Here is a 25,195-nt window from a genome sequence, read left to right on the forward strand (position 1 = left end):
GTGCAGCTCATCATGACCCTGATGCCACACAGCCACATTATCATGCAGCTGTGTCTCTCTGACATCACAAATCAGCACATTTTCAGATGACTCAGTTCAGTGAGGGTGAATATTGTGAGAGGAGAATTGGAAGAATGCGCCAATATGAGAATTAGAGACATAGATCATATTAATATAAGTTCACATAGCTAGGAAACAATGCTAAACACTCAAAGGCCATTTATAAGATAGTTCCCCTTTAACGTTACCTTGGCTAAAGTTCGGGCTATTCATAATCCAGAAATAATGGCTGCAGACCTGCAAACAAAGTACAGCAAGTTGGCAAAGGAATATTCCAAGGTAACGTTACATTGTCTTTCCATCTAGCTCACGTTAACTGGCTAACCTTAGTGTCGTCACTTAACCACCTTCTCGCGCACAAAATTGATGTTGTGGACAGCCATACCGGTGACAATGTTTAGCTTTTAGTGCCAAAGGATAAAAAACAGTATATATAAAACAGTATCTAACTGTAAAAAAAATAAAAATAAAAGTTTTATAATACATTTTCTTTTTTTAAATGTATGCACTGGTATCGGATCAGTACTCGGTATTGGTTGGAGAATGGCTTATAGCTGACTTACTGATTTTACTTGAACTTGGTGTGTGACACGCCCACTATGCAAAGCGTGCTCTCTCTCCCTCACTGCTCCGGTCACGCATCCACTCAACTGACGCATCAGGCTATTATTCTAAAAGTATCAATACTAATAAAATGGGAGTATTGAACCAGTTTTAACAGCTAGCTTTTGCAATACTTTTCTAGTATCTGTGTATCGTGCAACCCGACTTGGTTGGCCGTTGGAGTGCAAGGTGGTAAACATGGACCTGCCGAACGCACGATTAGTGCACTTTGCATAGTAGAGGGCCTGGGAAGTGGGAGGGGTCTGGGGAGTTGAGGTGCATTCCATTGAAGTGGGAATTAGGACAAATCCAACCTCCTACTAGGAATAATGCAATGGAACGGCCCTCGAAAGTGGGTATTCCAAGTAGGGGAATACCGGTACCCAGGGTTGGTTTCTCAATGACCCCTGAAGCTTTTCCGAGATGCAGTTATCTCAAGTAATTTCAACATACACTATAACTGTAAACAACATTGTTTTGATCTTTAGAAGACGACTGAAGCTGGATTACTACCAATACCTGTGTTAACTTGTAGCCAAATAATAACCGTTAGTAATAGGGTTGGGTACCTTTCACATTTGAATCGATACCGGTACCCAACGGTACCTTTCTTCGGTACTTTAGTCTCTAAAAATGTTATCTACCTACCTCGGTTGTAAAAAAAAATAAAAAATCCAGACTTAATAATTAATAATTTATTATCATATATAATAATATTGCAGTGAGTGTTGTCTGCATCTAGCTTTGTAAAGTTTAACAACACTTGCGACCGTTTTCGGCTTGCCATTGCCCCGACTGCTTTGTTGTTGAATCAAGTCAAATCCTAGGTAAGTGTATATTGTGCATGTGATGTGAACATTGACGTGAACGTGCGGCACACTACACTTCATAGGTTTCGTGGTAAACTAAACATTGACATCGTCGAAGAAGATTTTTTTTTTTTTTTTTTTTTTACCAAAATGTGGCACTGGCGGATCTCACGTGAATTGGTACTCGGTAGTACAGACGTGATTCGGTTGGTACCCTTAAAAGTACCTAATTCGGTACCCATCCCTAGTTAGTAAGCATATTTGTGGTGCTCAGAACCAGCCACACAAACACCAGCTGCTTCTGGGGTCACATGCTTCTCCCTTAGACACATTAAATATTTGACATCGTCTATGGTTTATTTCCCAGCTGGGGACTGGATTGCAATGAGGTTCTAATTCCTATTTTCCAACTGCGATCTTCTGATCTCCGATTTTGAAAAGATTGTGGCGTTACACCTGGTTGCTATGCATTACCAATGTCATAAGGCCTAATGCCTTTACGCCTGGTTGCTATGCATTACCAATGCCATAAGGCCTAATGTAGGGCTGGGCGATTAATCGATTAATTCGAATTCATGATTTAGGATGATTTAAAAAAATGAAAATTCAATAAAAAAAAAAAAATCTTTATTTATTTTACAAAAAGTGATGTTTTCGTGAAAGTTAGATTTGCACTTTATTAAATTCATTCTTGTTTGACGATCAAGAGGCACCTTTTATTTTTGCACTTCAATCCTTGAATAGGGAACTTAATCTTGGTTTGATAATTGTTTTGTGTCAAATAAAAACAAAGCTTATTTGAATGATTTCCTTGGCGTTTCTAGTTTTTAAGAGAAAAAAATCGTAAATCGGATGTGGTGTGAAAAAATCTGAGATTTTATTTTTAGGCCATATCGCCCAGCCCTAGCCGAATGCTATACGCCTGGTTGCTATGTATGCATTAGGCATAACAAAATATTGTTTGTTTCCTGTTGGTTGTCAGTTAGGCCATGGGTAGGTAGGGAATTTATTTTATTTTATTTTTTTATTTTATTCTTTCCCACGGCGATGGATAGGGAATTTCTTTATTTAATTAAAATGTTCACAACAACATGGATGCATGTACTCTGCCAGCATGTTTAATATCCATAATACTAAAGATTTGACTAAGATTTCTATGAAACTTTATTTTTTATTTTATTTTTTAAAAACTCATAACATATATTGGGTCGCACCTAAATCGGCAGGGTCGGTCGGCAACCGGAAACAAACCATTATTTTTGTTAGGCCCTACCTATTATCTATCCACATCTGTCTGTACATAATCCTTTTTACATATCTGTACTAGATATATTAGTATGCCTGGTTGCTATGTGTTACCAATGTCATAAGGCCTAATGCCTATACATTTGGTTGCTATGCGTTACCTAGTGCCATAAGGCCTACTGCCTATACGTTTGGTTGCTATTTGTTACCTAATGCCATAAGGCCTAATGCCTATACGTTTGGTTGCTATTTGTTACCTAATGCCATAAGGCCTAATGCCTATACGTTTGGTTGCTATTTGTTACCTAGTGCCATAAGGCCTAATGCGGCTGCCTATACATTTGGTTGCTATTTGTTACCTAGTGCCATAAGGCCTAATGCCTATACGTTTGGTTGCCATTTGTTACCTAGTGCCATAAGGCCTAATGCCTATATGCCTGGCTCTGTTCCATCACTGTGAGTCTCCAGAGCATATGGGGCACATTCAGCAAGATTTTCTTTGAACATATTTGATGCTAAATCATTTAAAGAACATTTCCATGAGGCATTCTTAGGCAGGCCCAAAATGTTATTACGGCTTCTATGGGTGATTTAATGTAAAAGCCAAAGGCTTAATGAAAAAATGCAGATTTAATGAACACTTAATAATCGGACCGCTATCCTGAATAAAGTATAATGTGCTAATGATTTCAATGAAAATGTTCTTTTTTCCAGAAGTGCCGCTGCAGAGGGTGGTGGTGACGGAGCAGCTGAGGGCGGCGGCGGAGGCGATCATGGTGCTGGTGGAGAGAGTGATGGCAGAGTTCCAGGAGGAAGCCGTACGGTCAAAGCAGGAGGTCGACCGCCAGCGCAAGCTGCTGGATATCATTCTGCAACCACAGATCAAGTTACACAGAGCAGGTATGTGAATCGGATTATTCGCAATTATAATAATAATAATAACTTTATTTGTATAGCACCTTTCATACAGGGGATGGCGGTTCAAAGTGCTAAACATCAGTAAGAAATAAGGCATAAAATCAGTGTAAAATAACTAAATAAGCAGCAAGAGCAAAGCATAAAGTGGGATAAAATAATGCAGATATATTAATCAAATATCAAAACCTGATGTTCCAATAGGCTTCTTGGATTTCTGTAATCTGTAACAAAACATGATAACGGTTATAGTATGCACCCAGCAGATAGTGGGGCGTAAAGATAAAAGTAAAAATGAGTAAAATAATAGCAAGGGTAAAATGAGCAGACATATAAAATCAGTACAGCTCAATACACACAATTGTTAAGGGCATTCGTTTTGTGGCATTAACGTTATATAGTTACACGTTCAATAACATCAGCGTATTTACCGGACCATAGCAAGCATTACTCATTCATATCTCAGTTCCTTCCTTTGCTCAGAGAGCCCGTACTGAATTGTACCCATTCTGCAATCTGTTAATAAAGTTTTCAATCAGACAAATGTATAGAAAAGCTTTTATTATAACATTTGTTGCAGTAAAATCATTATGCCTCGTTTAGTACTCCTGTGGAGCGCTGGTAGCCTACTCGTGGGCTGCGGGGAGCTAACTTTATTAGCTTTGTTGTTGAGCTCTCGTCAAAATCAATGGCGGACTTCCCGGAAGTAAAGACGAATAAGCGCTTGCTGATTGGTGGTAAGAACAGCAGAGGTGGGTGCAAGCGGTGTGACTTCTTCTTCTTCTTCTTCTTCTTCTTCTTCTTCTTCTTCTTCTTCTTCTTCTTCTTCTTCTTCTTCTTCTTCTTCTTCTTCTTCTTCTTCTTCTTCTTCTTCTTCTTCTTCTTCTTCTTCTTCTTCTTCTTCTTCTTCTTCTTCTTCTTCTTCTTCTTCTTCTTCTTCTTCTTCTTCTTCTTCTTCTTCTTCTTCTTCTTCTTCTTCTTCTTCTTCTTCTTCTTCTTCTTCTTCTTCTTCTTCTTCTTCTTCTTCTTCTTCTTCTTCTTCTTCTTCTTCTTCTTCTTCTTCTTCTTCTTCTTCTTCTTCTTCTTCTTCTTCTTCTTCTTCTTCTTCTTCTTCTTCTTCTTCTTCTTCTTCTTCTTCTTCTTCTTCTTCTTCTTCTTCTTCTTCTTCTTCTTTCTTTTCCCAGCCCTGCAGGAACCTCTCTCTCTCTCTACGTTCAATGATTTAAAGTGGCCACACGTTACAATATAAATACTAGCTGCTGGGATAGTTGATGATAAACATTTAATTTCATGAAATATTTTCTGAAATATTATACAATCATTAAGTCTGCTATAAGCCATTATCCCTTTGTGTGTGATTATTATTGTCTCACAGTAGTGTGTATATATATAAAGTGTGTGTTTTTAGCTAAAGTGGATAGAAAACAATACTGTGCAAAAGTCACCCAAAAGAGTTTTTATATAAATGGTCTTACAGTAGATTATTACATTTTTAATAAAAGAAATTAAAAGTATTAGTATGTAAGTGTCCTGGTAGCTGTATCTGAAGTGACGTCACATGAGGAAGTAAATAGTCAACACACAGCATTGGAAGGAGAAGCCCTGATGATATAATAATAATAAATCTAATTTATATAGCGCCTTTCATAGAACCCAAGGTCGCTTTACAATCAGGACAAAAAATAGGGCAAGGAAAGTAGGGGGGGAGGGGAAGAGGGGATGAGGGAAAGTAGGGGATAATGGACCTAATTTAATCTAAAACTAACTGATGGGGAAAGCCTTGGTGAAGAGGTGTGTTTTTAGAGCGGATTTGAAGGTGTCCAGGGTTGGGGCGTTGCGGATTTCGGGGGGGAGAGAGTTCCAGAGGGTAGGCGACGCCACGCTGAAGGCTCTGTCCCCAAAAGTCTGTAACCTGGTGCGAGGGATGGAGAGGAGACCTAGATCAGAGGATCGTAGGTTCCGGGATGGAGTGTACTGGTGGAGGAGATCAGACGGGTACCGGGGGGCGAGGGCATGGAGGGATTTGTAGGTGAGGAGCAGGAGTTTGAAGGTGATGCGGAACCTGACTGTAAGCCAGTGGAGATGGATGAGGGTGGGGGTGATGTGCTGCCAGGGCTTGGTGTGAGTGAGAACCCTGGCAGCTGAGTTCTGAACATACTGGAGCCTGTCCAGGGCTTTGCTGGGTACCCCGAACAGGACTCCATTACAGTAGTCCAACCGGGAGGTGACAAATGAGTGGATCAGGGTCTCCGCCACAGAGTCTGAGAGTGAGGGTCGGAGACGGGAGATGTTCCTGAGGTGGTAGAAGGCAGACTTGGTGACAGATTTGATGTGGGAGTGAAATGAAAGTGTGGAGTCAAGGGTGACGCCCAGGTTACGGACTTCGAGAGACGGGGAGATGGAACAGCCGTCAACGTGGAGGAGGAGATCTCCAACTTTGTTTATATACTATAAACCAACAGCCAATAAATGTTGAAGTTATCTTTGAACCTCTTGTCAAGCCTCATCAATATACCCCCCCCTTCCCCACTAATGGAACTAATGGAACACAGCGAAGTGACTCCACGGTTAGCTTGTCTTAAGTATGTCTTAGTACATTTTTAGAAACTTTTAATTTAATTATTTTTTAAAGCATCTTCATGGTTTAATGCAAACATATGTTGCAGGGACTATTATAATCATTGTATTGGCATGACTGTATGCATCAAAGGGTTAAATCAAGCATTTTAAAGTGCTTTAGAGCAGTGTTTCTCAACTGGTGGGTCGCGGGGCCATTTTGAGTGGGTCGCGGATGTGTGTAAAAAATAAATAAAAATCTTTTTGCACTACCTATCTTTGTGAAAATGGCTTCTCAGCTCTGGTCTAGCTGAAGACAAAGCGGAGGAACAGATTGGACATTGAGCATGACCTCAGAGTTGCTTTGTCTACCATCACCCCAGACTTTGAGACTCTTGTCAGGAGCAAACAACATCCCCAGTTATCCCATTAGTTCCCTGCATGTTAAGCTAAGAAGTCTGCTAAGAAGGATATATTATTTATTATTATTTTATTTCATTGTGTTTTTAGCCCTTAGTTGCACTTTTGTTGCAACCCCAGTTATCCCATTAGTTCCACCAAACTTACTGTAGGTCTGTTATGTTAAGCTAAGAAGTCTGCTAAGAAGCATAATTATTTATTATTATTATTATTATTTTATTTCATTGGGTTTTTAGCCCTAGTTGCACTTTTGTTGCAACCCCAGTTATGCCATTAGTTCCCCCAAACTTAGGTCTGTTATGTTAAGCTAAGAAATCTGCTAAGAAGCATATTATTTATTATTATTTTATTTCATTTCATTGGGTTTTTATCCCTAGTTGCACTTTTGTTACAACCCCAGTTATCCCATTAGTTCCCCCAAACTTAGGTCTGTTATGTTAAGCTAAGAAATCTGCTAAGAAGCATATTATTTATTATTATTTTATTTCATTGGGTTTTTAGCCCTAGTTGCACTTTTGTTGCAACCCGTTATCCCATTAGTTACCCCAAATTTAGGTCTGTTATGTTAAGATAAGTAGTCTGCTAAGAAGCATAATTATTTATTATTATTATTTAATTTCATTGTGTTTTTAGTAGGGATGCACCGAATGGGAAATTCTTGGCCGAAACCGATACCGAAAATAGAAAACAGTTGGCCAAAAACCGAAAGCCGAAAGGCCGAAAATGATTCATAGAATAGATTTTTTTTACCAATGTTGTGGAACATTATGATTATGGAAAAATATATGATTATGGCAAAACGTAACTTAAATAATAAATAATCACTATTATGGGTCCATAAAACATTTATTCAGCACTTCTGAATGCATACAGTACATTAATTCCATCTTTTCTCTGGCTGCCGCAGCGGACATCTGTGCTCTACTGAGCGCACCTTTCTAGTCCCCAGCTGAATGTGCGGTCTTGACTTTGGCACAGTAGACGCGCGACAGACAGCGTCAATGTGAGAAACACAATCCCCCCCCCCCTCTCGCTCTGAATAATATGCATATTAGATCACTCAGTGATTAACCGCAACGGGCATATAGTAAATAAGGATATAAAAGCATGTTAAAGATGCATTTATTGGACGAGTTGCGCGCAGAGTTTACATAGAAACAGCGCGACTCCCGACAGCGCGACATCATCACAACACGCGAATAATATGCATATTAGATCACTCAGTGATTAACCGCGAGGGCATATAGTAAATAAGGATATAAAAGCATGTTAAAGACGCATTTATTGGACGCGTTGCGCGCAGAGTTTACATAGAAACAGCGTGACTCCCGACAGCGCGACATCATCACAACAACACGCAAGGTTGTTAGGTTGTTTCTGTTTCGGTGATATATTTTCGGTGAAAAAACTCTTTCGGCCGAAAGGCATTTTTTTTTGCCATTTTCGGCCGAAAACTTTCGGTGCCGAAATTTCGGTGCATCCCTACTTTTTAGCCCTAGTTGCACTTTTGTTGCAACCCCCGTTATCCCATTAGTTCCCCCAAACTTAGGTCTGTTATGTTAAGCTAAGAAATCTGCTAAGAAGCATATTATTTATTATTACTTTATTTCATTGGGTTTTTATCCCTAGTTGAACTTTTGTTGCAACCCCAGTTATCCCATTAGTTCCCCCAAATTTAGGTCTGTTATGTTAAGCTAAGAAATCTGCTAAGAAGCATGTATTATTTATTATTATTTTATTTCATTGGGTTTTTAGCCCTAGTTGCACTTTTGTTGCACTTTTTTGTGTTTATTTCATGTTTTGAAAGATTGCGTATTACTGCAATTTTTTGTGTTTACATAAATCATAGTGGTTAAAAATGTTGGGTTGCGACTTAATGACTAAGGAAAATGTTGGGTCCCGAGGCTAGACCAGTTGAGAACCACTGCTTAGGAGTAAATGTCCAAATATCGCGATATATATCGTGTATCGTGATATAGCAAAAAAAATATCGCGATATCCTTTAGAGGCCATATCGCCCAGCCCTATATTATAGCTATGGATACAATACTATGGCCCATTTGACCCATTTTAAAACTTTCTCTTTTTCCATCTTTCTCCCATCCCAATGTTAGTCATTATGCCAATTCCCAATCCCCTACCTGGTCGTTGCGTGCTCTGCCCCCTACCGTTCTCGGTCTGGGAGGGCGGGACTATCAGTATCACATGCTCATGCTTCCCCCGACACATGTGTAGCCAATCCCCACTTCTTTTCATCTGGCAGCACACTACCTCTCCCAGGTAGGGCTGCCGCGGTATAGATTTTTTATTTTTATTTTTTAGTAGTCTACTCTTTATAGCATATAGCCTGCCTCTAGTCTAATGGCGCTTTTCCACTGCATAGTACCTACTCGACTCGACTTTTACCTGCTTTTGGTACCTGGTACTTCGTTCCTTTTCCACTGCAGGTACTACTCTGTTTGTCTCCGTGTGGGGAGGCGGGGCCACTGGTGTACAGCACGAAAGCTCCGTGAGCATAGCTATGTCCGTGAGGGCTTGCAGCAAGCCAGAGTTTAACACAATTTCAATCAATCAATCAATCAATCAATAACAACATTAATCAGACTCTCGTGTCTATTCTGCTAAAGCTAACGTTACCTCTCATTGTGTCTATTCTACAAGCTTTAACGTTACCTCTCGTGTCTATCGGCTGACGTTAGCATTAGGCTAACAACAAGCTTAACACATCAGCGATCTTTTTGTGACTAAACTCTCCGCTCTGTGGTAAATTGGGTTGATGTCGGTTTTGTTTCATCAATAAATGAGGCAGAATACACAGTGAATCCATCCTTTTTTGTTTATTGCACTTGTTCCTGCTGCAAACAAATCCTGAATGAAATGAATCCTAAGCGAGGCACTAAAGATGGCGGCTTTCTGCTTTTGTGCAGACCCTCCAACGTGTGACGCGTCTCTCTTCTGACCAATCAGTGGTCTGCAGTGTTTCACGTGACTTTTCTGGTACCACTTCTACCCGCATGGAACCTCGACAGAGCAGGGTACTTTATTATTATTATTATTATTATTATAAAAAACAGCAGTGATGCGGTATTCAGCTTAACTCTGCGGTGGGGGCGTGATGTAACAGCGATACCGTGGTAATGCGGTAACCGCGGCAGCTCTACTCCCAGGACCCGACCTTGCTGTGCAGGCGCCCCGACCGATCTGTAGGAGTCGCTGTTTTACAACGACCAGGACCCACCCACGCCGGCTAACCCGCTAACACTGCCAATTGTGTTAGTATGGACGGTCGGCCAAGCCAGAGGCACCACAGCTGGATTCGATCCCACTGTCTCTGTGGTGGTAGACAGACGCTTAGTCCGCTGCGCTACCCGGCAGCCAATATGAATATAGTTTTAGAGTAATCCTGTCTAATCCCAGAAAACGACGCTATGCAGCAATACGTGCATTTCACTAAAAACGTTGCGGTTTCTCGCCTGTACACGCTACTATTTCTAAATCAAATCTATATTATCGGTATTATGTTTCATCATGAATGCATGAAAGGGTGGGGGGGTAGTTTTTTTTATGCTTCGATCGTCACCAACGTCATACGTTGTGGAGTAACGTTACACACATGTTGTAGGGGTGGTCCAATACGACCTCCACGGTTCGGGACGTGTGGGTATTGTTCAGTTATAACGTAGCCTGGAAGCTAGGCTAACGTTACGTTAGCCGCAAGCTAACGCATTAGCCCCGCAAGCTAACCATGGAGTCACTTCGGTGTGTTCTATTAGTTCCATTAGTGGGGAAGGGGGGGTATATTGATGAGGCTTGACAAGAGGTTCAAAGATAACTTCACATTTATTGGCTGTTGGTTTATAGTATATCATCAGGGCTTCTCCTTCCAATGCTGTGTGTTGACTATTTACTTCCTCATATGATGTCACTTCAGATACAGCTACCATGCAGTGAAAAGCGGCATAAGAGAATACTTCATAATGTTTCATGCAATTAAAAAGTAAATATATATTTAGTACACATGATTTATTTATTTTAAATAACAGTGACTTTTCCTTTTTGATAAGAAAGTCTAGTGCTGATTGAGCATATGCATACTTTATGTTGCCTTTGTCTATAATGTGGCCACAAAAATAGAAAAGGTTTAATTATTTTGTTTGTTTGCACTAAGTTAATACTTTTTTCTTTTTTTTATATATTTTTATTGTTTTTCCCCCCCTTACGGTCTTGTGCGGTGCTATTCCCAAACCAGGAGGTGATATTGCAGTCAGGATGCTCTATTGTGCATGAGTAGAAGTTCTTAAGGATCTTCTGACTGACTTGGAACTTCCTTAGGCGCCTGAGGAAGTAGAGGCGTTGCCGTGCCTTCTTCACAACACTGTCAATGTGTGTGGTCCATGTCAAGTCCTCGGATATGTGGACTCCGAGGTACTTAAAACTGTTCACTCTCTCAACCGGTGCCCCGTCGATGCTGAGGGGGCTGTAGTCCCTGACCCCCAACCTCCTAAAGTCCACAATCATCTCCTTTGTTTTGCTGACGTTCAGGGAGAGGCTGTTCTCTTGACACCATCCCGCTAGAACCTTGACCTCCTCCAGGTAGGCCCTCTCGTCGTTTGCAGAGATCAGGCCCACCACTACTGTGTTGTCAGCAAATTTGATGATTGTGTTGTTGTTCCGCTGTGCCACACAGTCATGTGTGTACAGGGAGTAGAGGAGGGGACTCAGAACCCAGCCCTGGGGGGCCCCTATGTTGAGAGTGATGGTTGAGGAGGTGCAGTTGCCTGCTCTCACCACCTGGGGTCTGCCCGTCAGGAAGTCCAAGACCCACTGGCAGAGGTCATAGTTCAAGCCCAGGTCCCTGAGCTTGGCTATGAGTTTGGAGGGGACTATGGTATTGAATGCTGAGCTGTAGTCGATGAATAGCATTCTCACATAGTTCCCCTGCCTCTTGTCCAGGTGTGATGCTGCTGTGTGCAGCACATGGGCTATGGCGTCCTCCGTGGACCTGTTGGGGCGGTATGCAAATTGCAGGGGGTCCAGGTTGATGGGGAGGGAGGAGCAGATGTAGCCCTTTACTAGCTTCTCAAAGCACTTCATGGCTATGGAGGTGAGAGCTACAGGGCGGTAGTCGTTGAGGCAAGCAGGCTTGGATTTTTTGGGTACAGGGATAATGGTGGACTTCTTCAGACAGGTGGGGATGACAGCCTGTTCCAAGGACAGGTTAAATATGTCAGTGAATACTGGGGCCAGTTGGTCGGCACAGACTTTTAGGACTGTTCTGCTAGGATAATAACAACAATACTTCCACTCCGGTCGGTGGGTTTCAAAATAAAAGAGCAAAGTCTAAAACAACGGAAAAGATGTTTATTTTGTACAGCGTTTTCCTCCACGAGTACTCGAGTACATCATGTGATCAAATTCAATCGATCTGGATTATTTTTGCCCATCCCTAGTTTATCCTGTGCTGAAAAGTCTCCATTCCAATAGAGATAGTATATATTTTGGTGTTTATTTGATTATTGTTTCACTGCCTTTTATTTATTTCGTTTCCACAGTTTTTTCCTCGTACTTTATTAATATTTTGTACATGGTACCGCAAGGTACATTAATAATACAAGTACATGTTAATGACATGTTAGGATGACACAAAAAGCCAGACAAAGGGCTTGTTTCCAATTTCAGTTTGTTTTATAATAAACAATCAAACTGAGCATTTTTTGCCTGCCTATTTGTTTGGTGGAAACTTGATCATGAAGTTGGTTTAAAAAAAAAAAGTAGTGCCGATGTAGCTAGCTATTTTTGCCATGTTGCTTGTAGTGTAGCTTGCTACATTTCTCTGGGGATAGCTATTGTTGTAGTTGAGCTATATTTAAATCGAGAGTAACTGGTAGTGTAGCTTACTACATTTTCCAAGTAGCTTGCTCATCACATAATCCGCGAGCCACAGTAAACAAACGCGAGCCACAGTTAGGGTGACCAGGTGTCCCGCTTTTGGTTGTACTGCACAGCGATTTGACCACGTCCTGCATATTGAGAGGATGTCCCTCTTTTCGAAGCAAAAAAAAAAAACATGGGTCTAAAAGCCCCTTCCTACAGTAAACCTAGCAACCCGCCTCTTGTCCACACACATTGCTCTGCTCGTTTTATCATTGCTCTCACGGAGATAAAACTGGGAACGAGGTTACTCTGCTTGCGACGCTACCTCATATCGCAGATCTGATTGGTTAGGTAGTAATTTAGGATATTTAAAATGTCTTCCAATGTTAAATAAAGGTTTATTGCACTTTGAAACGGTTTCCTTGCATTATTATGCTATTATCATTATAGTAGTAAAAAGAAATAAAAAGGTTAATTAAACTTTTGGGAAATACATTTCTAAAAAAATAAAAAATCTCTCAAAACCGCAATAATATCACTTATCGCAATCATTTCTGGGACAATTAATCGCCCAGCAAAATGTGTTATCGTGACAGGCCTAGATATGATGATAAATCCGTGTCACGCACATGAGTAATACAAATAGATATACTATCGATAAGCATAGCTTAGAGTAAATTAAATGTACAATTTGCTTTGAAACGGAGAACATAGCGCTAGCACCCCGACAAATAGCAGAAACATCAATCCAAGTAATAATATAAACAAAACGAGTAAGTAATAAATGAGATAAGAGGCTCCCGAGCGACACATGTCCCAACATCAGCCATCTTAGCTCGAAAACACGGAGATATAGCTAGACAGTCGTGATGCTCGGTGTGTTACCCAAAGTTAATACTTTGACAAGTGTTGCCTATATTTTTCAGTCAGTTCGGTCTTTGTGTGCCAAACATTATTAAAGGTAAACTTTTTTTTTTACCAAATAAATTAGAAGCATGTTTAAATCAGCAATGCCTCCCCTCTCTCCTAGCTCTAAGGCATAACAAAAAATAGTTTGTTTCCGGTTGCCGACCCACCCTGCCGATTTAGGTGCGACCCAATATATTTTATGAGTTAAATTTTTCTTTTTTATATATCTTTTTTTTAGAATAAAGTTTCAGTCAAACCTTTAGTATTATGGATATTAAACATGCTGGCAGAGTACATGCATCCATGTTGTTGTGAACATTTTAATTAAATAAAGAAATTCCCTATCCATAGTCGCCGTGGGAAAGAATAAAATAAAAAAATTAAATAAAATAAATTCCCTACCTACCCATGCCTTAACTGACAACCAACAGGAAACAAACAATATTTTGTTTTATGCCTAACCGTCACTGTCAAAATAATGTGCCTGATGTCAAACTGCCTCATTCTTTCAGTTTTTGCATGACTACGTCCTTGAGAATAACTGAAAAGTTGGATTATCTTTAGGCTATATATCTCATGCTGATGCATATGGTATTTTTGGAGTGTTACATTTTTTTAATATAAAAAAACAGCGTATCAAACCGAACCGAAAACCGTGATACGAACCGAACCGTAGATTTTGTGAACCGTTCCACCCCTAATATGTTGTGATCGAGGTGAAGTCATGGTCGGATCACAGCAGGATTGATATTAGGGCTGGGCGATATGGCCAAAAATGATATCACGATATCGATATCATATCACTCTATCTATAATTATCGATATTGTTATTAGTATTAAAAAAAAAGATTTCTTTATTAAAATTTAAAATTAAAATTAAACAACAGATGTATGTTTATTTTGCAGCAATTCTTTGTCGTTGCTGCCATCTTTATTGTTACAGCCCCTCACACTCCAGTTCTCAGGCTGCAGCTGGTTTGAAAGCGAAAGTAAACAGGCTTCTCTGCTGGCTGTGGCTCCAGGAGAGTTTAATAGTTCTGGCTCTGCTAGTTTCTTTTCTATCTTTTGGCGCTTTTTTGGTGGACAAACCACCGCACACACCGTGACTCGCGACTGGAGACTAGCTCTGCTAGCACACATAGCCTACTGTGTACAGACGGTTTCAAACTGTATTTTAAATTAGAAAGCAAACAAAATAAATGGACAAGAGAAAAAGAAATCTCAATTTGGTCAGTATTGTCATTTGGACAAGCAAAGCCATTACTTTAAGTTGCAGACAAGAAAGACAAGTCTGTTGGAATCTGGAAGAAGAGTTCATGTTTCAAGTTTGTTTATTAATTGTCATAGTAAAATACAGAATACTTTATCATGAAATCCTTTTTTCTTTTATCCACTTTTTCTCCTTTTTCTATTTTTCTCCCATCCCAATTACCCGCTGTGCCAATTCTCCCCTCCCCTGTCTTGAACATTGCTCGCATATGCCCCCCACTGGCCGGTTGTAGGGAGGATAGAAGCCTTGCATCACGTGTCCCCTCCGATACACGAGGAGACAGCCTGTCACATCTTTTCACCTGCCAGCGCGGACTCTCATTGGCGAGGTGTAAAGTGTGGGAGGCTCACACTACCCCTGCCATTTCCTGTCTGCTGTGCAGGCGTCCCCAACCGACCTGTAGGAGTCGCTGTCCACAACGTCCAGATTACCACCCATCGACTTCCACCCGCTAGCTCTGCCAATTGAGTTAGTATGACGACTGGCCCAAGCCGGAGGCAACGCCGACAGCCGGAGTCGAACCCGGTGTCTCTTGCGTTGGTGACGAGCGCAATGTCCGCTGCGCCACCCAGCCGTCCATGAAACCCTTTTTTCTGTATGAGCCCCTGGGAGTGTGCTAGATAAAAATAGATAAAAAGTATAAAATAGAGTCAAAAGTACGTAAAGTGTTCAGTCAATATACATATATACAATACAGAGTAAAAAGAGTAACAGTGAGGTTCATCCTCCACAGTGGGTGTCCTGGGATTGGGTGGGGAGGGTAGTTGAGCTGGGCAGCTGGGGGAGGGTGGGATGGGGGGCACGAGTGTTGTGGGTTTATATGTTTAATCTTCTGTACATTTTCGGTGAAATGTTTAAATTGAAAAATCGTATAATAATAATATAAATATAATAATAATAATAATAATAATAATAATAATAATAATAATAATAATAATAATAATAATAATAATAATAATAATAATAATAATAATAATAATAATAATAATAATAGAAAATGTAATAAAAAAAAAACGTCCAAGTTTCAAGATGATTTATTGTTCCTCTTTTCATCCCTGCATCCAGACTCTCTACGGGACAATGTCTCTGTTTGTGATGAGGACAACAGTGTTGTCCCCGGGCTGTGTTGGAGCCCCGTTCCGAGCCACGAGGAGGAGGGTCCAGACTCCCTTCAGACCGGAGAAGAACTCTGCAGCCGTGATCTCCAGCCCCTCTCTTCAGACTGTTCCATCGCCGACGGTGAAGAGAACAAGGGTGAGGAGAGAGAAGGCGGTGGCAGCGATGACGAGTGGAGGGAACAAGGACATCGGTTGACTCTGACGACTGTGACGAGGCAGAAAAGAAAAAAGAAAGCGGAGAAACTCAAAAAGAAAACAGCGACATCAAGTGAGAAGATAACGAATCCAGCCGAGTCCAAGAGCCACAATCCACGCGCTAAAATAAAAAGAGTCCCCCCGTTTTGCTGCAAAGTGTGCGGACAGTCTTTCTGCTATGAGGGTCCACTGTGGAAACACGTCCAGAAGCACGACATGGGCACAGACGTCTGCGGTGTGTGTGGGAGACGTTTTGAATCGGAAGAGAGCCTGAGACTTCACTTGAAGACGTACGTGAGAACGAACGTTTTGGTGACCCACGCGAAGATCCACACGAAGGAGAAACCCTACGTTTGCACTCACTGCAGCAAAGGATTCTCCCGCAGAGAAAGCCTGACCAATCACCTGAGAATCCACACAGGGAAACTCCTCTGTTGCAGCGACTGCGGCCGGATGTTCAACGCGAACAGAAGCCTCAAAGCGCACATGAGAGTGCACTCGGGAGAGAGACCGTACGTCTGCACCGTCTGCGGGAAGGCGTTCGTTCGCAGCAGCAGTCTGGTGGGCCATGCAAGGGTTCACACGCGGGAGAGACCCTACGGCTGCGGCGTGTGCGGCAAGAGGTTCTCCCAGAATTGGTCCCTGAAGATCCACGCGATGATCCACACAGGGCAGAGGACGCACGCCTGCTCCCTCTGCGAGAAGACCTTTTACAAGAGCGAAGCGCTGAAGGTCCACCTCAGGACGCACACGGGGGAGAAACCCCACCTCTGCAACGAGTGCGGCTGCGTCTTCAGCCGACGCGGCGCCTTCATGCGTCACATGATCGCTCACACGCAGAAGCGAGCCTACTGCTGCACGGTCTGTGACAAGAGTTACCCACGAGAAGACCACCTGAGGAATCACATGAAGAAACACACAGGGGACATAATACCGGTAGATCCGTTAGTACCGGTAGATCCATTAATACCGGTAGGCGGCGGTAGACCATTAATAGTGGCAGATCCTAGGCGGCTGGGTGGCGCAGCGGACTAAGCGAGAGTCCGCGCTGCCAGGTGAAAAGAAGTGGTGGGCTGGGTTAGTCTCCGCCCTCCCAGGCCGACGGTAGCGGGTAGAGTGCGCAACGACTAGGAAGGGGATTGGGAATTGGCATAACGACTAACATTGGGAGGGGAGAAAAAACGGAAAAAGGAGGGGGGAAAAGACTTTAAAAAAGAAATGTGGCAGATCCATTCTGATTATTTTGAGGGGAAAATGGTAGTGTACAGCCCTATAGACCTGTTCGCTGTATACGTCAGACTCTGTGTTCTGCGCATCAATGGGGCAAAAAGGAACATAATCCTGGTCAGAACAATGGGGCAGACTACAATATATTTGCATTTGTTAGCCATGCTAGCAATCTAAACAATCAATCCATGCCAAAGCTAGATATGTTAAAATGTGAAAGACTCGCACTCACTCAGCTGGCTTGGCAAAATGACATCCAGCCGTTTTCGTTTGAAACTACTTTTAGTCAGGAGTGTCATGGTTTCTCCATAGAGCCCTGTCGTACTTTTTTAGCGCAGCAGCTCGCGCAGGTAGGGGGTGACTTAGTCACGTGACTCGGTTGGTATTGCTGATTGGCTAGAACACGGTATGTTTGAATACATCGAACAGGTCTATTGGCACAGGATTACATGGGGAGCCGTGGTAATAGAAAGAGACCTCTGGTTCCAAGATGCACACCCGATACGCTTTTACAGACGTGTCCCGATATTGAACTTGACACACCCATAGTTCTGAACAACATTACCGTAATTTAAAACCATGCCAAATGCACGGCCTGATGCAAAAATTTACTCATACGGAGTGTTTTTCAATGACTAATCACATCTGATGTATAAAGAACTTGATATAGCGGTTATAGTACTGGTGCAGCTCAATAAATGAGAGTACCGTGGAAAAGTCCATTTATTTCGCCGCATTGATGCAGTAATTTGTGCAAAAGGAGCCCCAACTAAGTACTGAGTGAACAAATGTCAGAACATGTACCGTAATGTAATTTTTTTTTATTTGAAGGTTGCACTGAAAATGAAAACCTTCCTGGATCGATTTTACTACGACCAAAAACTATTTACTACCCCAAATTCGGAGACTCCGATTAGCACGGGACTAATATTTATCAGATGACTGTTTGCTGAAATATGGTAGGTCATTTGTGCTGGAATTTATATTTGACAAATTATGGACATGGCAAGATTCACACTGGGATTAAGATCAAACGTCCTACTATCACGTCCCGTCATAGTAGGCCACGCTTATATACACTTTGACGCTTGTCAGTACTCTGTATCTCAGAGACGGACTGTAGTCATACTGGATAATACCTGCCGCTCTGGCTACTTATGGAAACGAATGTAAAATAATTGGCCCATGCGTTAAGTCTGTACATGCCCCGCAATAAAAGCTGAGACCTACACCACATTGCACCCAAAGCAAGGAAGCTTGTTTTCAAGTATTATTTTTTTTTACATGTGTTTTTTAATCAAATTGATAAATTTTTCAGATTTTTTATTGCTGATTGTTTTTTTTGGTTGATAACGAAGATCAACGTTGCATTGTAAGATGATGCACTGGGTTAGGGCATTTACAAGCTTGTAGCTTCAGCCCTAACCTTTTCGGCCAACTTGTAATTTGATATGCATGCGTTTGTTTTTTTGTAAATGCTAAATGGCTAGAAATAAACCTCATTCATTCATACAGTGGCCACATTGCTCGGGGGCACACTGAACACCTTGCGATGATTGGCAGTGTAGTGTAGAGGTCTAAAGCACTCACCTACCACCTCAGAGAACCTCTGTGTGCGTTACCAGGGAAACGTCTTGCCGCTGGGTGAAAAGAAGCGACTGGTGACTCCACATGTATCGGAGGGGGAGGTCTACACACTCCCCTGGCCAACAGTAGGGTAGTCTACAGTTAGATAAACACTAGATGGCTCAAGGTGGAGTCTCCCGCATAGTTCACCGGCGGCCATCTTGCTTGAGTGGACTACTGCTTTAAGGTGATTATCTGCACACAAAAAATAATCTTAACTCACTGAAATCTTGACTGATTTACAAACGGTTTGGTTTATTACAAACGTTATTAACACCTTGGTTGCCACTTGTTAACATGGTAAAACGTGGTTGAATGCCGCCACCCACTTCAATGATAGCGTTGTGAACGCATAATCTCTGTTTTAAATTATGGCTATGTGTCTAATCTGCCTGTCGTTTATCAATGACTTGTTTGCAGTCAACATTGTCGGGAGAGACAATAGGGGGCGGTATTTTCCCAATGGAGCTCAGAGAGAGGTTGCTGCACTAGCGTGAGGCTCGATTGATGAAATATGAATTCTATAAAAAAAATACGACAAACAAACGCGTTGCTGACATTCAACTGGCGGCATGAACTAACGACAACGCGTCCGTGGCACTCAAGTGTTAATGATTCTTGCTTGGAAGATTTTTTTTTTATAATTAAATCTTTTCTCTATATATATGAAAGTCCATTAACAGTATGATAACTACTTCTCTGACGTTTTTAACAAACCAAACGGTTGAAAATGTTGCAAGCTATGGTTATTTCAATAGTACATGCACCATAGACATGCCACGCAAGATGGCCACCATGTGGCAACGTCTGTCTCCGTTGGCCAGCAGCACGGGTGAGTCATCTAGTGATATATATCCATGGTCTCTACACCCTCCCCAGACCGACAGTAGGGTAGTCTACGCCCTCCCCTGGGCAACAGTAGGGTAGTCTACACCCTCCCAAGACTGACTGTAGGGTAGTCTACACCCTCCCCTGGGCAACAGTAGGGTAGTCTACACCCTCCCAAGACTGACTGTAGGGTAGTCTACACCCTCCCCTGGGCAACAGTAGGGTAGTCCAGGGGTTCCCAAACTTTTCAGGCCGGGGCCCAGAAAATAAGGCGTCAGAGAGCCGCGGCCCAATGCACATCGTCTGGCCTTTTTTTTTTTTTTTTTTTTTTTAGGCGACCGATTTTTTAAGACAAATATCACTTCAATCCTATTAAGTTAGTTCAAGTTAGTTATTCATTTATATGTGCTATTTATGAGAGGGCTAACTTGTTGCAAAATAATAATGATAATAATAATAGCCTCATTAAAATACTATTGTTGCTTCGGTTGTTTTCAGCGTTTTATGTGCATAATCTGTTATTTAGTTTGAAATGTTCGTTGAAATAAGTAGATTTTTCGTTTTTGTTTATTTATTAAGTTAATATAAAACCATATAGTCACATTTTAGAATACAATAGAATAGAATTTTAGAATACAACTAGAAACACTGTCCTGGCCTGCTTCTAAGTTCAGTGACCTGACAAAAATAAATAAAATTAAAAAATTAAAAATTAATTTTTTTTTTTTTTTTTTTTTTTTTTTTTTTTTTTTTAAATCATCTCGCGGCCCATCCGTGGCTGCTCGCGGCCCACCTTTGGGTCGCGACCCCGACTTTGGGAACCACTGGGGTAGTCTACACCCTCCCCTGGGCAACAGTAGGGTAGTCTACACCCTCCCAAGACTGACTGTAGGGTAGTCTACACCCTCCTCAGACCGACGGTAGGGTAGTCTACACCCTTCCCAGACTGACTGTAGGGTAGTCTACACCCTCTCCAGACTGACTGTAGGGTAGTCTACACCCTCCCCAGACCGACGGTAGGGTAGTCTACACCCTCCCAAGACTGACTAGGGTAGTCTACACCCTCCCCAGACTGACTTTAGGGTGGTCTACACCCTCCCCAGACTAACTGTAGGGTAGTCTACAGTACACCATCCCCAGACCGACTGTAGGGCAGCGCAACAACCAGGAGGGTATTGTCATTACTAAATTGAGGAGATGGGAGCATTTTTTTTTTTATATATTTTTTTTACACAACCTAGAATGTGATTTCTCAACAAAGCAAAGCTGAATGTTTCAGTGGAGGCTGTGAAGCCACATTACCTACCATTTGTATTATTGTAATATCCACAAACATCAACTGTTAAAACAACAATGTATTTAGAATGCCTGCTAATGCTCTCACAATGTTAAAACGAAGAACAAGATCTGGGAAATGCTGTAAGATTGAATAAATGTCACAATAAATTATTACTTTGAAAAAACAGACGTGTGTTCACTGCTTTACAGGCTCATGTCACTCACTCGGCAGCTGATGGATGGGAATGCAGTCACTGTGTTTAGTTATAAACATTTATTGATTAAATAAATACATAAATTAATTAAATTTTTGTGCATTAATCAGTGCATAGGTTGAGATGATGTGAGAACGGGGGAGCAGGGCCGAGGAGGATCCCTGGAGCCGATCTGCTCGCCTGGCTGAGGAGGAAGGGGGGAGAAACACTTTATTCACCATTATACAACGGCATGCAAATTTCTCGATTCTGATTGGCTGAAACATTACATTTACACGTATGTATTGCGATCAGTCCACGCTTGCTGGCCCAGGACCCGCCCACAACCGAATCACATCACATCAATCCGCCGGATCACAAGAAGGTGGACAATAATCTTTACAAATGGATATGTTGATAGCGACTAAACGACTAAATATCAAGCGATTCTGTCACAGCGAATGTCTTAGTCGTTTAAACAATGTTAGCTGAAGAGGATTCGGGAAGAAATAAAGAAAACTAACACTAGAATCGAGATGGCGGAAGAGAGAATAGAGACGGCTGAGACACGGATACAAGCGGCGGAGGGGGCGGTATCTGAACTGTTGTCACTCCAGATACAAATGCACGCTAAACTGACTGACTTGGAGGGTCGCTCCAGGCGTGAAAACATTAGAATCCACGGAGTTAAAGAGGGAGCAGAAGACGGAACTCCGTTAATGGTTTCCTATGTAGAAAGCCTGTTTAGAGAACACCTGGAGCTCCCGGCCACGTTCGAAATACGAGTTGAAAGAGCGCACCGCGCCATGATGCAGAAGCCGCCACCAGAAGCGTCTCCAAGGTCCATAGTAGTCAAACTGGCCAGCTACAGGATGAAAGAAGAAATACTGAAACAGGCATGGCAGAAGCGGGGATTTCAACTTTTCGGGAGAAGGGTAAACCTTGACCATGACTATGCCCCCGATGTCTTGACAAGGCGAAGGGAATACGGCGAAGCGAAATCGGTGCTGAAGGAGAAGAATATTCGTTTTCAAACTCCGTTCCCGGCCAGGCTGAGAGTTTTCTACCAGGAGGGGACGGTGCTATATGGATCAGCGGTGGATGCGACCAGCGACATGGCCAAGAGGGGGCTCCAAGTGACCGTCATCAAACAACCAGCGTCTCTGTTGGAGCAGGTCCAGCGCCTATCGTGGAGCACGAGCAAGAAAACGGGGAACAAAGAAGCTGCTGACGGGAGGGGAAACTACAAAGATAAACTCCAGGCTTTCAGGCGTTAGGACCAGGACTCAGAGTGACTGTAAGTAGAATGGAAAGTGATGGAAATTGACGTTTATCTGGTGAGCCCACCGAAGAGAGATTGAGTTTCAATATATTTTAAAAACTCCGAGCCCAGCCTAGGACATTCGGGACAGACTGTGAATAATTACTGCAAATGAGAAGAGTACTCTGTGGGCAATAACTAACGAATATACATGTGTGGTCGGGGCTGTTTCCTTAGCCTGCACATAACCTAATGGACAGCAGCATGGACTGGAAAATGCTGACAAGTGAAGGCCCTCTCCCACCAATAGGGGGGAGAGGTTATCCCTCAAAGCCCTCTTACAGTCGGGGCTCAATTAGGGTCATAAGGAAGACCCCACAAATGGAAGTCATTTTTGTTGTTAATGTTTGTATTATTATTTTGCTCATTTACGTTTTTTTGGTGGCTGCTGTTCTTTGCAGCCCCAGGGGGGTTAACTTAGATAAAGTGAGTTCACTATTGATAATTGTGTTTAATTCTATTGGACAATATGCAAGCAGTTAAAATTGTAACGTATAATGTGCACGGTTTACTCAATCCAATCAAAAGAAGCAAGATATTAACTAAATTGAAAAGAGATAAAGTGGAAGTGGCTTTTTTGCAGGAAACGCATCTTACAGACATAGAGCATGCAAAACTGAAGAGAATGGGTTTTAAATACCAGTTTTCTTCCTCATATCCGGCGGGCCACAGGAGGGGAGTGGCGATACTAATTTCCAGCAAACTTTGTTTTGAACTCACATTTGAAAAGAAAGATACGGAGGGGAGATATGTTTTGATAAGAGGAAATTTGGGCGGGACATTGATAACTTTACTAAACATTTATGCCCCACCTAACTCGAAATGGGAATTTTATAGGATTCTATTTGATTTGATAATAGCAGAGACTCAGGGGGTCCTGATTTGCGGGGGGGACTTCAACATTAGATTAAATCCTAATCTTGATACATCCAAAACACGCATAACTCAGCCAAAACTGACAAACAAGAAAATAAATACCGCAATGAAGGATATTGGGTTAATAGACGTTTGGAGAGAGTTGAATCCACAAAGGAGGGACTACACATTTTTCTCCAACCCACATTCGATGTACTCAAGGATTGATTACTTCTTTGCTTTTGGTAAAGACTTACACATGATTGGTGACTCTGAAATAGGCACTATGGACCTCTCGGATCACAGCCCTGTCTATTTAAAAATGAATCTAGTACAGGATCAGAGAAATACTCTGTGGAGATTAAATACCCTCGTCCTGAATCATATGAAGGATCAAATTGAGGTGGATATTAGAGAGTACTTGGAACAGAATGACAATGGAGAGGTTTCCCCTCCGATACTGTGGGATGCATGTAAAGCAGTTCTGCGGGGTAAAATAATTGGATACAGTGCTCATTTAAAGAGGTATCGGCAAAAAAAAAATGACGATTTACAATCAGAATTAAAACAATTGGAACGAAACCATAAAGACACAGTAGACCGGATAATTAGAGAACAAATAAATAAGAAAAAGAATGAAATAAATGAGATTTATACAGAAGATATTCAAAGAAAGTTGATATTTACAAAACAGAAATACTATGAAGGGGGGGCAAAAGCAAGTAAACTGTTGGCGTATAAATTGAGAAAACAACAGGCGGAGAATTCAATTCATAAAATTAAAGACCCTCTGACTAACCTTATGCAACACAAACTAAGTGATATACAAAACTGTTTCGAAACATTTTTTAAGAAATTATATTCCCAACCCCAATTTGACAAAACAAAGATGGAGGAGTTCTTTAATACAATTCATCTTCCAAAAATAACCAGTGAACAGTAATCAGCTCGCAATTGAAATATCGGAGGAAGAAATTAGTGCGGCCATAGCTCATCTCAAACCAGGTAAAGCCCCGGGACCTGACGGATTTCCTTCAGAGTGGTACAGATTAATGAAAGATTCGCTGATGCCGGTGCTGAAATCCACCTTTAATTGGGTCCTTCAGGAGAGTAAAATACCCCCCTCCTGGAGGGAAGCGGTAATCTCACTGATTCCAAAAGAGGGAAAGGATACATCTGAGTGTGGTTCATTCAGGCCGATAAGTGTTCTCAACCAAGATTATAAGCTCTTTACGCATATACTGGCAAAGCGAATAGAGGGACTTTTACCACAAATCATCAGCCTAGATCAGACAGGTTTTGTCCGCGAAAGACAAATGCAAGACAACATCAGACGGACCTTACATGTAATTAATCATATAAAAGATCATAATCTAGAGGCAGTGTTGGTGGGGCTGGATGCCGAAAAAGCCTTTGACTGTGTGAATTGGTCATTTTTATACAGGGTTTTGGATACATTTGGCTTCCATAGCAGTTTTATTAAAACAATACAGGCTCTTTATGATAAACCAAGAGCAAGAATTAAGATAAATGGGACAGTGTCAAGTTCCTTCGGACTAGAACGCGGGACTAGGCAGGGTTGCCCAATTAGTCCTTTATTGTTCGCAATTTTTATTGAACCCCTGAGTCAGTGGATTATACAGAATACAAATATTAAAGGGATAGATATGAAGGGGGGAGAACAAAAAATGTCCTTATTTGCGGACGATGTATTAGTGTATTTATCAAGCCCAGAACATTCACTTAAACAGTTATTTTTGCTTTTAGAACAATATGGGTCATTCTCAGGGTATAAATTGAATGTAACGAAAACGCAAATTCTTAGTTTTAAATATAGCCCTTCAAGAAATATAAAGACGAAATTTAAATTACAATGGGAAGCAGAATCCATG

The 25,195-nt window shown here is 41.7% G+C and overlaps 1 protein-coding gene across 1 annotated transcript in view; it reads left to right on the forward strand.

The window, feature by feature from the left end:
• Positions 1–17,389, forward strand: part of LOC311241744 (uncharacterized protein) — a 45,065-nt gene extending 27,676 nt beyond the window's left edge. The window contains exons 2-3 of the mRNA XM_084330642.1: positions 3,432–3,617; positions 15,727–17,389. Of these exons, the coding sequence (XP_084186768.1) occupies positions 3,432–3,617; positions 15,727–17,009 (1,469 nt within the window). The 3' untranslated portion in view covers positions 17,010–17,389. The remainder of the gene's footprint in view (positions 1–3,431; positions 3,618–15,726) is intronic.
• The last annotated feature ends 7,806 nt before the right edge of the window (positions 17,390–25,195 follow it).

Source organism: Notolepis coatsorum (genome assembly GCF_963971535.1).
Source record: "Notolepis coatsorum genome assembly, chromosome: 15".
Classification (NCBI taxonomy): Eukaryota; Metazoa; Chordata; class Actinopteri; order Aulopiformes; family Paralepididae; genus Notolepis; species Notolepis coatsorum.